This window comes from Branchiostoma lanceolatum, chromosome 12, assembly GCF_035083965.1.
Source record: "Branchiostoma lanceolatum isolate klBraLanc5 chromosome 12, klBraLanc5.hap2, whole genome shotgun sequence".
NCBI lineage: Eukaryota > Metazoa > Chordata > Leptocardii > Amphioxiformes > Branchiostomatidae > Branchiostoma > Branchiostoma lanceolatum.
Genome location: NC_089733.1, coordinates 17737677 through 17753307, shown reverse-complemented (window position 1 = coordinate 17753307; position 15631 = coordinate 17737677). Strand labels below are relative to the sequence as shown.

The 15631-nt window shown below is 40.8% G+C and overlaps 1 protein-coding gene across 3 annotated transcripts in view; it reads right to left on the bottom strand.

Annotated features, from left to right (window-relative positions):
* LOC136445586 (transcriptional regulator protein Pur-beta-like) overlaps positions 1–13531 on the bottom strand; it is a 33793-nt gene extending 20262 nt beyond the window's left edge. For 2 of the 3 annotated variants that reach the window (XM_066443673.1, XM_066443675.1), the window contains exons 1-2: positions 13405–13528; positions 998–1048 (exon numbers count right to left, since the gene is read on the bottom strand). In XM_066443673.1, the coding sequence (XP_066299770.1) occupies positions 998–1048; positions 13405–13513 (160 nt within the window). In that variant the 5' untranslated portion in view covers positions 13514–13528. Of the gene's footprint in view, positions 1–997; positions 1049–13404 lie in introns of all 3 variants that reach the window. The other variant, XM_066443676.1, reaches the window with a different exon arrangement.
* Between the last annotated feature and the right edge of the window lie 2100 nt (positions 13532–15631).

Genomic DNA, 15631 nt, shown 5'->3' with positions numbered 1-15631 from the left:
CTTGGTTTTGAACTTCACTGTTCCATTATGATACAAGTCTCGCCTAATCCATTTAATTGTAATGCTTGGTTATTTTTATGGGTATGTATTTTAATTAATGAATTGCTAATTTCATATGCATGTATGGGGGGTAATATATAGTGGATATAAAATCTTCATGCGCTATCTTCAAGTAGAGAACCATAAACAGGAACACAAAGCCACGTCTGTACAGGTCTATATTTACTCATCAACACTGTATAGTCTGTCAGCTGATGAACTTCGACCTACATTAGTAACCTTTCACCCTCAGCCCCGCCCACTTTGGTCAAAATGTGAAACAGAACATTGGATTGCAAAGATTTAACCAAGTGTGGCTACTTATGAGTTTAACTTACAATTTCGATTACCAGTTAGAATTAGTCTACTTGGAAAAAGCCAAATACTTCCTAGCTGAAACCTGCATAGCCTATAGCAAAATGCGTAATCTCAGCTTCAGAATCAAGTGCAGTTTTTTTACAATCTAAAGTTGACCTAGTTTGGACTTTATAAGTGGGTTCAAGCTGGCTTCTTACCACTTTCTAAAGCCAGAAACCTTTCAAGTTTTTAGGAGGTTGTTTAGAGAAACTCAGTCTTTCCGGCCCAGTTAAATCCTTTGTGTTTCATGTTAGGAATCTGTTGAGATTATGAGATACAGGTTTTGGGAGTGGACTCAAGAAGACCATGCAGATCCTGCAAGCTTAGGCAGGGCTTGAAATTCATTTGGGGGAATAGGTGCAACCTAACCTGAGAATTTAGCCGCACAGAAAATTTTTCGGTTGTAACACAACATAAAGCAAAATGTCAGGAAATCCTAATTACAAACCTTACTGACCCTGAATATTAAATTCTATAGCTAACTATGAATTTGAAACAAGTTATACATCAAATTGTGATACCATTTATGAGCAAAGATTCATGTTTATAGATCTATTAGAACTTTGTATCTAGATCTATGTATATTTTATCTGACCCTTACCTCCTTCCTCATGACCTTGATGAAAAGCGCCCTGCAAGCCAATTTGAGCTTCTGATCTCATCAATAAAGAAAGGTAAACAAACAAACAAAGTTATCATTTTTTCTGTCAATAATTGAATGTCAAGAATATGCTATATACTAGTTTGTGTATGTGAAACCCAACACAAATATAAGGTGCAACTACAGTCAAAAATTCAGTGCACAGCTCCAATTTTGGGTCACAAAAGTGCACATGCACCCTGTATCATAACCTCTGTCTCGTGTGTCTGAATGTGTACTACAATGTATAAATGAAGTACATGTACATAATATAACATCATCTATAACATGAAATATTACTCGCATCAAGTGTAGCTTGGCCCATTTTTACTGTATTTCCATCTGCTAAGACTTTCTCTTCCGTGTGCACATGTGCATATGGTAGGTCTACCTGTAACAGTGGGGTTCAAGCGCCTCTAACTGACCAGTCTAACTGGTCGCGACCTTTTAGCCTAGTGGTTAAGGCGTGCGTGCCTGTGATTTAGGCTGCCGGTTTCGGCGTGGGTTCGAATCTCGGTTGGGATCACTTGTTTCTACTCGCTCCTTTGATTTGTTTCATACCCATAGTTGTGTAAGAATCTTCTACCCATAGTTATATAAGAATCTTAGGCTAAACCACTTGGACCATCGCCAAGACTTCTTCCCTCTTCTCTTCAGCAAAGGTATTGTTGACCTTTGCGGCAAGGTGCCTTTCAAGAGTCTTTCCTGGGCATCCCCCCTGCCCACTACACATGTAAACAATATCCTACTGCCTTTCTCAGGGACTTTACGATTGCATGATTAAACCAAATCAAACTCGAATCTCATGCGTATTAACCTAAAAAAGGATGTTTTATGATAGTATTCATAGTATTCAGTTAATGAAAATCAACTGCATGACATAGCACATGTACATGAAATACGTTGATATTTACATTGCTGCTGCACACATTATTCAGACAGATCAATGCATGTAAAAAAAACTATGCTGTGTATCATCATAAAATTTACATATCACATTGTCAGCAAAAAAATAAATATTAAGAATATACATTTATTCATAAGTAAAGGTAAAGCAGGCATCCTCAATTGAGGTGAAGCATGATGCTTTTTCAAGTAGCTAGTGGTAGTGCAATGCGGCTTCGCCACGGCTCGCATTTTTTTGGCCAAGCACACCGGGTCACCCCTACTCTTCTCGATAAGTGTGTTGGGTTCTTTACGTACAGAGGTTTCACGCCATAAAGCTCCCTCATACACGGGGCCGCCGTCTTTACGTCCCCATCCGATAGGACGATGCGCATCTTTTCCAGTCATGTCCAGGCCCGGGCGCCAACTCGGGCCGCTGGCTCCATGGAATTTGAACCAGATGTGGTGAGAGGCAGAGTGCACAGACCTCTACACCACGCGGACACGACTCATAAAAGCACTATACACGTATATAAGATGGGTCCTGATATCTTAAGGAAGGATTAAGATGGCCTCTGAAAAAAGGAGCCGAACGGATAATGAGAGGGACTCCTTACTCGGGCAACAGTCGGGCCTTTCTTCTTAGCTTTGAAATCTCCGGCCAATTAAAGCATGACCTTTTAGCTACTAAAACTCATCTGGGCAAACCCCATGCAAAAAGGCTGGTCTCCCATTTGCATGCCTGGCTTTGTTGGGGATACATTTCAGTTAGATCATACGGATAAAGGATACTAAATCTAAGAGACCAAAAATTAAGGCTATGGACCAGGGCTGTCTCCAGGACCTGTACATGTCCCTCCGAAATTTGCTAGTCGGGACCAAGTCCATCCCAAAATCTGACTTTTATGCCATGAAATTGATGAAAACGTATTTAAAATGACAGATTTAACAACAAAGATTAACAACAGGGGCTGCCAAACAATGAGTTGGACGGGGAAAAAAAATCAAAAGCTAGAGATAGCCCTTGAATGTCACTACTGCATTCACTACATAAAACTGAGCTCACCAAGGCAAAAACCTGGTCCTTAAAGGTTTGTAATTTTTCAGGTGCCATTTGTGTCTGCATAACTCGAGAAGTTGTGGATGGATCCTTACATATTTAGCAGCTGAGAAGGGGTCGGAAAATCAAGGTCATGTTCGATATGGGCCCCCTAGACACTCGCTAAGTTACTGCAGCAGAACTTCCAAATATATTTTGATACATTGTTTTTATTATATTTCTTAACTTAAGTGTATTTTGTTTCAATCCTATAACCAACAAATTAACTTGGTGTGGCAGTATAATAATAGTGTTTATCTGATTATTACAGTATTTACAGGGAAATACTGATTGTGCCAAAGAGTCAAATTTTGCATCATTTCGAAGTCTTGGTCCTAAAAGGCAAAGAGTCGTCTTATTAAAGCATAGGAACATTTTTTGGAACTGCCTCGACCAATTAAACGTCAAAGAAATCACTGACAACTTGTTCCAGAAATAGATGTTCCAGTAAAAGAAAAAGGCTCAATAAAAACCTCAAGGACAAGTGGTATCACGAAGCACAGCATAATAGTTATTTTTCCTCGAGCGAGGTCTGATAAAGAGACAGAAGCATATTCTAATTCAAAACCCTTCATTTTCAAGATTAGGATATAAGAATCATTCATGTTGCTTCTCAACAGAAATAAAATGCTAATGTTCAGTTTTACACCACTTGGTAAGGCCCATTTCCACTAGACATCGACTGTACAGTGACTATTGAGCAAACAAAAGTGGATTTGTGTGACCCTTGGTTTTATAATTTTGATAAGAAGCATGATGATGCAAAAGTATGGTTTGAAATACAACAAAACATCTAAAAAATTGTTCCTTCTTTATGAAATTCATTCAGCTCAGCAGTCGCAACCTCTAATGGGAGGGCAGTTGGTTACCTGTATTTTTTTGTCAAAATTAACAGCTGATCTTTTTTATTAATCAGTATACTCTGAGACCTGGATAGTCAATGAGAAGTCATTAAAACATGCAGAAATGCAGAAGTGTAAACAGTGTCTTTGAATTTTATAGGAAAATGTTGGAATTTTCTATTACTTACTGTGACCCTTTAGACCTAATCTACTAAATACTGCAAATTCATTAACGCTTGCAGAGACTGTTTTTCATGACAGAAGGGGAAAGGAGGTTTTCACAGCGTTTTAAGGCCACACCAAGTTAATTTCTTGGTTATCCCACACCAATTTAATTTCTTGGTTAACAGATTTTAAAAAAATTTTTAGCAACAAAAAAAATCATGAAAACAGAAGGCTGGGGTGAAAACTTGTACCTGACCCTGTTCATTCCCTGAAACTGTATGCACCAAAGTACAAACTTTCTGTTTTCCTGTTTATTTTCCAATCTAGCATTTTTTTTAAAAATTCCATTAACCAAGAAATTAAAATGGTGTGGCCTAAGTTTGCTGTTAAAAGAAGTCCGTAGGCGTACTAGTAGTACAGACAGTAATACACATTCGCAGCGCCATGAAAAAGGAGCTCATCTTGGAAAACTGCAAAAATTAAACCACTGCAACTATGTCAAGATTTACATGTTGGATACCACATACAACCCAGTAGCATAGTACACTTCAATCAGTGAACAACAGAGCACTATTTGATTTGAACAGTTTGTTTTTCATGTGCAAACAGTACATGTACCTGTGGCTTGGAAGGGAGTTCCTTTCTGATACAGAGACTCGCTTCTGCATATTTGACATTTTGTGTACACAAACATATAGTCGCTACTGCCCTTAGTATGGCCAAAAACATGTACCTTCATGTATTCCAGTGTTCTCACCAGGATTTTTTCACAGCATAGGGGTCAGGTATACTTTGTGCGGCGCATGTCACTTCCGGAGTGCCAAAGACATGATAGAGGTTGGCATCTTCCCGCCAAATAAGACACTAGTTCATAACCAAATAAGACACTATTTCCTGTGTTTTGAGGGAGAAATTTTGTGAAGTTAAGATTTTTTCTCTACCACATCCTCATTCTAAAGCCAATATGAACTTTTTATAAGATTTGTGAAGGTTTTTCCTAGAGAGAAACACCCCTATGCTCATTGAAACACAGCATCGGGGTCCAGATTACAGCATCAGGGGTCTAGATCACAGCATCGGGGGGCCCTATGCTGAAAAGGCCTGCCGAGAACACTGTATTCCGTAGGATCATGGTACAAGTGACTAGTCTAATTAGTCTGTGTAATTGCAATCTTATAGAATTCTGCAAATTTTCAAATGTTTCAAGTTGGCTGTTTTTCGCTGTTCCGCAATATCCTAAGTGCAAACTTAAGAAAGTACATATGTACACTGTTATTTCTTTCCGAAATTCAGAATCAACTTTCGTTCCCTCCAGAATTCTTGATTTTTGTGTGGACTTCTTAGCATTCAACCTTTCTGCCATTCCAGTCATTATATAGATAAACCGTGCATTTTTCAACCTTGAATTTAACAAGTAATTTTGAATTTGCTGAAATCTACTTGCTACAATATGAATCATTTTTCCTTCACAGACACACTCTGCATAATATGGATTCTTAACAAGCTATAAATATCCCTAACTCACTGGCGCTATCACATGTGAAGAAAGCAAGCTGTCTAGCACTATCATTTAGGATGATGATAATGATGATTTTAGGTGTCTGGCATTTTCATTCAGGATGATGATAATGGTGATTCTAGGTGTTGAGTCTTTTGTCAGGTATTCACATCATTTTGCAAACCTCCACTCGGTTAAATAATCCACTCACGTAAGGTGTAAACCATATACGATAGAAACATATCATCATGTGTGGAGGGGGGAGGGAAGGGAAAACAATTTCACACAATTTGAGCTGTAACTGTAGCAAAGACAGTCATGCTAATGCCACATCAGTCTTAGTTCTTGGTTCCTGGATTCTAAATAAACTTAATGCTAAATTGGAATAATAACAGGAAAACTGTGACCAAATATCAATGTTGTACCCCCGGGAAACCACTTTACACCTTTTTCCTCACTCTACTCAAGTGAAAATGAGTGCCTAGCTTCAGTTAGGGACATCCTCTTGGATGGGACGTTAAGTGGGATGTCCCATGTAATGTTTGAGGAGACTCACGTCTCAAGCATGTTAACGAACCCACCACACTTACTGATAAGAGTAGGGGTCCATATCTCATTGTGAGTAGATCAAACCTATCAGTTTGGTGACTTTGGTCATATGCAGCTTGTACCTTCTGTACAAACTGGTGTGTTGCCCTAAAGGAAGTCTATTGGTTATGTGGAACAAACACAAACCAAAAAATCCATCGTTCCTTTGTTCAGTTATTCTCCTTGGAAGATTTTCACGATAACGCCCCTGCAGTTCCTGAGCAAGCTGCTAGGGGGCCCAAACCCACACCATGTCTTCATTACACCACAAGCTATCTGCCACCAAAAAATCAAGACCATTGCACGTCCAGGTGAAGAGATACAATCAGTGTCTGACAGGACAGTCAGCACCTGTACTAGGTTTGTGTCAGGCACCAGTTGAACTAGAGGGAAAACTTCAAAAACAGGAAGGTTCTTTGAGCCTTCTTAACAGACTCTATGGGTCCAGCTTTTTGAGAGCTTATAATTATAATGTGTTTGTTTTGTCTGGTTGTATATCTGTGTGGTGTTAGATATGCACATGACCTCTTGCTCTGGACACCATCTCATGGTCAATCCAGTGTCGGGCGACCCCAACGGACCTGTGTGGCGTTGTGTGGCGTAATGGATAAAACATCCCGACTGTCAAACAAGGGGACCCCAGTTCGATATCCCGGGCTGCCCCCAGACATGTCTGAACATGCGCCCGAAGTTGTGCCCTTGGGAAAGGCACTTAACACGATTTTCCTCACTTCACTCAGGTGTAAATGAGTACCTAGCTAATCTAGGGTTAGGGACGTCCCTCGGATAGGACGTTAAACGGAGGTCCCGTGTTTGGGGAGAGCCACACCCCATGCACGTTTAAGAACCCACCACACTTTTCAAAAAAGAGTAGGGGCATGCCCCGGTGTGCCATGGTCCAAACCTTACAGCCTGATTTCACCCGAAACATGTCAGTAATTGCCAATTTCTCAGCAGATGGACATACGTGGTCAGGAAGAAGAAGAAAGAGGGCTGAAGACCTAGAGCACCTAATGGCGGACCGTGTCGTCTGGAGGGCGAGTGTAGCTTGACATGATGATGATGATATCAGTTACGAATGTCCCCCGTGAGCTTCTTGTAAGCTGCCTACATAGAACCTGCTAAAACTGCCGGCAGAGATCCCGATCAGAGTCGGCAAATTCAAGAGTAACGATATTCCCTTAAAGGTCAGTCAGAACTTTTCAATTTCTATTCATTCAACTTCTTCTTGAGGCACCTGGCGAGCGGCCATCAAGCTCCCCCACCCATGCGCAAGCACGTCCAACCCCCAGATGATGGGGAACAGAAGACATAACACCGGATAGTGAGTGAGTGAGTGAGTGTCACTATAGATCAATGGGTTGACATGAAATTGACTATGATTTATAAATGGGAGACCACCCTAACACATTCATGAGGGCCTGCATGCCCCTTTTACGTAGAGCGTAATCGGCCGTTTTAATTTTACGTAGAGCGTTGCCGACCACTCCATGATTTAGCGTAGAGCGTAGGAAGGCTTGTCTGAATTTAGCATAGAGCGTAGGGAGGCTTTCTGAATTTAGCGTATTACGTAGCCGGCCCTCCGAATTTAGCATAGAGCGTTGTCGGGACCTCCCCATGCAGGCCCTCATTCATAGCATCCTAATCGGCGACAAAGACTCCAATCTGGATCTCTATTGGTAGATAGAACCACTAGAATCAGTGAGTCTACCAGCAGATTGCAATACTAGCACTGATCTTCAAAACTCAAGATTATTTTTGGAACAGTTACATCAGACTTGGACACTACTTCAGTTCAATGGCCAACTTGGAAGTTTGACAGGAAAATCCCAACCTGCTGATTGGCTAGGGACCTGACCAATCACATGGTCTTGGCAGGTCACGTGATTATCATGGCAAAATCCTAGACATTCAAGCTATACCTGTATATATATAAGATGTCCCTAAAGCAAGCATGGCTGTGTTGTGTCAAGGTCACATATAATACATGTGCACCCCTCCCTAAATGAGCTATTAACATTCAAGATGTCACCGATGACATTTAATACAGATCCGAGGTGTGTGATGAACAAGGACCTTAAAGTCTGCGTCTCTGTCTGCCAGTCTGCTTATTGTCACGACACAGCACGATCACAGGCTAGGGTGCTTTGTACAGCAGAGGTTGAAGCTGTGCAAATTACTACCCACTCCAAGGCTGGAAATACTGCGTGCATGTGTACTTTTGTGCACCCAAAATTGGAGCTGTGCACCTTATTTTTGACTGTGGGTGCACCAGTGCATCTAGATATTTTTGTACACTATAGGGTAGATGTACTATTGTACACTAGTAGTGTACAGAATATTCTTGAAATTTCAGTATCAGAAAAAGAAACATGACCTATCAGTAGCGTTTGTAAATACGTTTTGATGACATTATATTATAATCTATGTTGTGCACCTAAAACTATTTCTGTGCACTTAGATTTACATGGTAGGTGCACCATTGCACCTATGCTAAAAAATTAATTTCGAGCCCTGCACTCACAATCGCTCGCCACAAGGTTAACCCTTGACTATATTTAAAACCAGAGGCAGAAGACGGGAGACCAAAAATAAAGAAAAGCATGCCCAAGGTCAAAGAAACTATGGCGTATGGAACAAAGATGCGGAACAGCCAGAAACATATGGAAAGTCATTTCCTTGATTCTCAGATACTGTAATTCATTTTATCTGCACGTTATCAAAACTTCACGGTGTAAGGAAAATGGACATTTTCACCTCACTTTCACAGTGGCGACAAGTGATTTACAGAACGGATGTGTGAAGAAATTACAAATAATTTCAACAGGTTTTTCACAGTGATAATAAGGTAACGGTCCAGAGCTGACCGTGAAAACAGTGAACATAAAGTTACAGTGAAAGAAACAAGAATTACAGTATCCAAAGGTGAAAATATAGCAAGCAGACATAATAAAAGCAGAAGGGATGGGGGGAGAACTTGAATATGACTGGATTAACTCCTTAAAACTGCACCAAGGCATAAACCTGGTCCTCAGGGTTTGTTTTCATTACGTTTCTCCAGTTATTTCTTTTTAAATCCAAAACTGGCTAATTGAATTGGTGTGGCCTTATGCCTAGGCAAGTAATAACTTAAAAATGCACTCAGAAAGCATACATATTCACCAACCCAGCATTTCCCCCATCTTACAATGATTAACCATCCTTGAGGTTTAAATCATCGTACTTCAATCACATGTTCACGAACACTCAAACATTAGCAAAATCTATTTGAGCTACCATGCTCACTAACTAACCAACACTGGTGAGAACATAGCTCATTGGAGACATGGCTGTCAAATTCTCCCGTTGACCTCAAAACAAGACATCACTAAAAGATCAAACTGTTTGTAAATGTTTGTCCACCAGAGAGGCATGTATTACCGCAAGTTTACAACTTGACCACAAGTTTACAACTTGTTCGGCCAGGACCGAACTAATCAGGGCCAATTTTTCCAGTTACAAGTAACAGCTACTAGCATACTTCCACCAGGGTACATAGTTCCGTCACACTTAAAAGATGAGTCCAAACATATCTTCAACCCAATGTGCCCCAGTATAATGCACTCCTTTATGTATATCTAAACTGTGCATACCTGGGGATGCTGCATTAGAGATCTCTCAAACCAGTTTTTCAAGGTGGTGGATTGGTGTAACAAGCGAATTGCTATCAATGTACAGTAATTGTATCACTGTCACATATAAAATTATGGCCCTACATGGGAAAGTTATGTACGAAACTGAAACTTGTGACAAGGAAACTATTTCACCAATCCAAACTGGTCTCCGGTCCAAACTGAAAGTGATTCTCCCACCCCAATACCCTAAAAGAATACTGTAAATACAGAAATGTTCGCGGTGGTTTTATGTTCGCGGTTTTTGCGGTGAACTTTCAGTGCGAACTTAAGACCACCGTGAACCTTTTTGCCCATCTATAACTGAAGCGCTGCTATCGTTTTAAACGCGAACTTAAACCCCACGCGAACGCTCCATTTTCTCCCTACCGCCAAATAAAAACCATGCGATCTTAAATGCATTTACAGTAACATTGATAGGGGCATGTAAATTCAACAGTAACTGAAGCAAAAATCCAAGAGTGTACTTACAAAGCTTGCATTTGTACGAACCTACAATTTTGGAAAATTGCAAGTCTGGACTTGACAATGGCATTGGGAGTTTTGCTTGGTCACCATGGCAATGCATTGTTCATTCAAAATATCTGAGCAAAGTATCTACGTGTAAAAGTAAGACTAAGAACCCTTAATTATTTTAAGTTAAAACTTGGTCTGAGAAGAAACAACCTAAAAGAAATAGTTTATCCTTCCTTCAATGATTACTTTAGATTCCCCACAAAACATTCAAGGATTTGGATCTGGCTCAAAATTAAATCACTTGCTCCTTTGTCCAACCCCCTAAATCATAACAGTCGAATCATGTTCAACCAACAAACCAAAAACCTCCTTCCCACAGTTGTTATTAAGAACATAATCTTTCTGGCAAAGGTACATGCGGATGTAAAAATTACAGCTATACATCGGGAGCTTAAACTATCCACCTGTCACAGACGACTACAATTTGATGAAGAGTGATCTTAAGATTTAGCTGACATGGTGGACTGATTAGTATTACAATGTAGTAATAACTTTGAGTGAATTTTCAAAAAAAATCTTTTACCACTGCATAGGCTAGACATAAAGCCGGTGGCCCCGTGTATGAGGGAGCTTTAGGGCGTCAGACCTCTGCACGTTAAAGAACCCAACACACTTATCAAATCAAGAAGAGTAGGGGTGACCCGATGTGCTTAGCAAAAAATATGCGAGCCATAGCGAAGCCGCATTGCACTAAGAGCTAACGAAAGAGCTTTGTCCTCAGCCTGAGCTTCAACTGCTTTACCTTTAGTCCAGCCATATTAAGTTAGTTATAGTACATACAGTTTTTGCCCAAGGGCTAACTACAAATAACATGGTACATGAATATAATATGATGAATAAACTACATTTGTACATATTTAAACATAAATGACTTCTCTTTTTTCAAAGACAGTTGTCCAAATCTGGGCTTGTTGCGACAGGTTTTATAAACTATGTCTTTGATAGCAGGAGATGAAAGTGTCCTACTTTTCGGCCTGGATTGATTTTTCACTACTGGCAGGGAATATTTTTCCCACTGTCTGTGATAGAGGTCAAGTCAGGATACACTTTTAGGACATCCTTGAAAAACTCTTTCTTCAGAATATCATTGAACGTAGAGCTCGAAATAACATGAATTTCTAGTTATGTTTCTGTATTATAGATGCATAACCTAAAACAGAAATCCAGACAAGACCATTTTGTGGAATTAAATTTTCTTCGTACATTTCTGCTCCCGTAACAAAGATATTCTTTTAAAAATGTTTTCGCTATATTTGACACCATATGCTCGGGCTTTTCAAACATATCTCAAAGAGGTATTTCGGAGAATAACGTTTCTTTGTCCGTGCACAAACCTCTTGAAGTATGTCACAAGCGTTGCTAATGATATTGGAACGTTGTAGTTTGTTTTTAGTTTGTGATCAAATTAGTTCTTTGGAACTGTGGCAAGGCTATGTACATGAAGCACCCATTGAGTGTCTTGAATATTCCATTCTTCCATGAATCCAGGCACAAAATAGACCATGTTTGAACAGCCTCTGCAGCTGTTTCCAAACGTCGTCATTACCATCATTCCATTGACAAGCAAGGAGGCAGCAATTTTTTTACAACACAAAATAAAGGCTTCGAGAATCCATATTTCATATTACCATTATAATATTCTTAAAATACATGATGTGAGTCTACTGCTAAGTTTTGTGGTTTTCCATTGAAACTGACAATTTCACATTGCCGTGATCATCAGATAATAGAAATGAATCAGATTATTTGAGAAACGATTAGTGTAAAACCAAGTCGCAAGCTTGCGGCATTTGCCGTGTACTGTTGGGATAAACCTTAATCAGTTGGGTGCATGCTCGGCATTGTTTAAATCACCTTTACCACACAGGAAGGCTTGGCAACCAGGGCAAAATCAACTACAAAACCAACCAAATGATCACTTATTCCTTCGTAGTTGTGGAATCTGACAAACATGTGGCAGAACTAAGTGTTATATCAGCGGCACTGGTGAGAAATGGGAGCCTCAGACTGTTGGAAACTTAGCAGACGTAAGTGGGGTACTTTAAGAATGGGGAGGGGGAGGGGCACCATGACTTCTCCTTTCTAGGCACCGAATTATAATCTTAGGAAATACCGATGCTTACAGACCCTGTCAAACAGAAACCTCAACATCATCACACACACAGAAGCGTTAACTAGTTCCACATTTGACTAATATGACTCCAGAACGTCTTGTAAGGACACGGGATGGTGTTAAGACTGTTATTTTGCGTGTTAAGAGCTGCAGAGGTCAACACTGGGAAGACTTGAGTAGTCCGGGTGGGAGGACCACAGGGAGGCCAGAGGGGGAGGTCTTCAGGAGGGGATTCTCGGGAAACCTGGGCGCTCACACCGCGGTAAACAGACATATCACCCCCTGTTAGTGGTGGTTGGAGGACAGGTGAGGTAGAGATGACGGTTCTGAGGTGGTTATTGTTCTTGTGGTAAACATGAGATGAGTTGGTGGGGCGGGGCCGCCTGTCCGCCGGACTAGGGGGTGTGTGACCGTGTCCGATACATTCCGAACAGGCGGTGCAGGTTGTCTCCACATTGCCGTCAAGTGGAGGCTCACATCTGCGACATCTAACCCCCACAACCACACCACACCAACCACAGACGAGTCTCCACTGAAATCTGAGGAAATTTCCAGCCATTTTGGGCCCAGAAAGCGCGAGAGTTTGGAGGCATCGCCGGTAAACATTGTCCATTTATCACAAACAACCATAGCCGGAAAACCTCTCACATACCCCACAGTATCGCATTCCTGAACTGAGTCGAAAAATCTCCCAGCGAAGGGAACCCAGACCTGCAGCCGGCAGCCTGCTTGGGTCAGCCGCTAGCTGCCATATCTGTCGAGCTAAGTTGTGCAGAGGGAAGCCAGGGTCTTCAAAAGGAGCCAGGCTCTGTACCATCACTAGAGAGCGCCATGACAGCTGAGCACGGCCGTGGCATCTATACCGGGCCCAGCCCCCTACAACCGGCTCGTTCATACACCCCGATCCCGGCCTTCCCGCAGCTTTCCAGCCCAAGCAAACATCAGTCCAGACCTTTACACATTCTCACGGCTATTCTGACTGAGATTTCACCTTGTATTTGCTGGGCACTCGCCCCCATCTCGTCACCACTGTCCCGGTCCGACATGATCGCCTCTCCTAGTGCAGCAATCTCGCCAGCCTCGCTCCGGTGCCGAGTCATGAATAATTCATGAGTCTGAGCTCCTCCACAAACCTGAACAACACTCAACATAAAAATCACCCTTAAAAACTCTTAAGGGCGCTGGGAAGTAGAAAAACGTGCAAAATATATAAAAAAAATTCACGTGTTCTCATTTTCACCAATGTTCCATAATTTCATTGAGAATATTCAATGAAGTTTAAAGTTAATGAAGCTCAAGTGCTTGTACACAATGTGTAGGAAAATTCAGCAAGTTACCCAGGAATTAAACAAAATGAGTTTTCCCCCGAAAAAATGCGACCAGATATTTGCCGTCAACTACTTGGAGAGCAAAATCTCTCCTCAAAGCTTGGAAAATCTACTTTTTACCCTCTTAGTGGTCCGGGTTTCTGTAATTAGAAACATAATTGGAATACTGAGGCCAGAGGTCAAGGTCAAGTTGATGACCCTCCATCAAGGGTAGAAACACACCTGCTTTTACTTCGCCATATTCATGAAAGTATGGCGATGACAAAAAACAATAATAAGACTCCTTTTTATGATAATAATTGAATATGACAGAATATATTAACACGACAAAAGTATAAGAAAAATGCAAGTAAAATAATGGTGAAGTGTCCATCATCTTGTAGCGTTAAGATTAAATGCTGGATAAGTTATTTAAACAATTCTCAGGGCTGAAAAATCTTGGGTTCGTTCCTGATATAGCGGCACACTGGTCATTGTGAGCTTCGGTGCTTATATGCATGAAAAGTTTGTAACGTTACCATTACATTTCAAAAGATTGCACAAAATTGATTAAAAAGATTAGAATAGCTTGCATCTAGGGCACTGCAAACTTTCATCATGCCAAATAGCATCTAAACAAAATTCCATTGAAAAAAAAGATATTTTTAGGCCTGCTTCAAATTCTTGGGTTTTTTGGATTTCTGTAGAAAAATTTATGAAAATGAGAAAAGGAATGAGAAATTCACCTTTAGACCCAAATGTCATGAAATCAACATACCTAGTCTCCAAGGAGATGTAAGGATCAGCCTGTCTCAGTATTTCAAGAATGTTTTTGTGACATTTAGGGAGTCTTTGTGGCACTGCGCACCTTTCAACTGACCTTCACTGGCCCCTGAGCGAGCTACTTTTTAAAGTGCATTAATAACCAGCAAGTCATTCTAAATGTCGGAAAAGCATGTAACATTTTCTAACATAATTCCGCTGGGGTACATAATTCCGCCACCCTGAAAAGATACGTCCAAACAGATCTCCAACCCAACGTCCACTAACGTAACATGACCTATTTACGTGCAGAACCTATTTACGTCCGGTTTGGCTCATGTCCACATGTCGCGGTGTATTATGCCAAAGCCTGTTCTCATGAGCAATAAAAAACATCATAAGTATGATCCTTAGCCATCTCTTTAATTTTTGCACAGCTAACCATAATGGCCATGCGTTTACCACGTGAACGCCACATGCCGCGCATGTGGGGGGAATTTACAGATAAACATTGTTTTTTTCCATCGCGTTAAGCAAGTGGCCGGACAGACATAGTGATTTTATTATCATTTGTCTGCAGACTACTTTGGACAGTTACTGTGCATTTTTTTCTGGTCTATGTTCTTCAAGCATAGCGCTAGAAGGGAAAAGACCGAGGTGGACGATAATGGGTTACCCTAGCACAATTCTTCATCATATACCTCAGTATAAATACATGCTCGCACGGCGTTAAATAGGCGGAGAAAAACTTACAGACCATGCATTTTCTTTTTAGAAGAGCTGATATTTCTGACCATGGGTTTAAAATTTGGCTCTGTCCGTGCGGTTTTAAGATAAATACGTTTTGAAAAATCGGACGTAAATTGGTCATGTTACGTTAGTAGAATGCACTCCTGTATATCTAAACTGTGCATACCTGGGAGTGCTGCACTAGAGATCTCTCAAACCCACTGTTTTTCAAAGTGGATTTATGTAACCTGGCAGATTAATGTTAATGGGGGTTAGAAAACACTGATCACACTCAACTGGGTCTTTACATCTGCTTGGAGATTAACATTTGCATACAAATTGTTGAAATAAAGAAATAGAATGAACCAGGTTGGTCCCAAACTTACAAGTTAAGTATTCCCTTAGACTTGAAGGTATCTT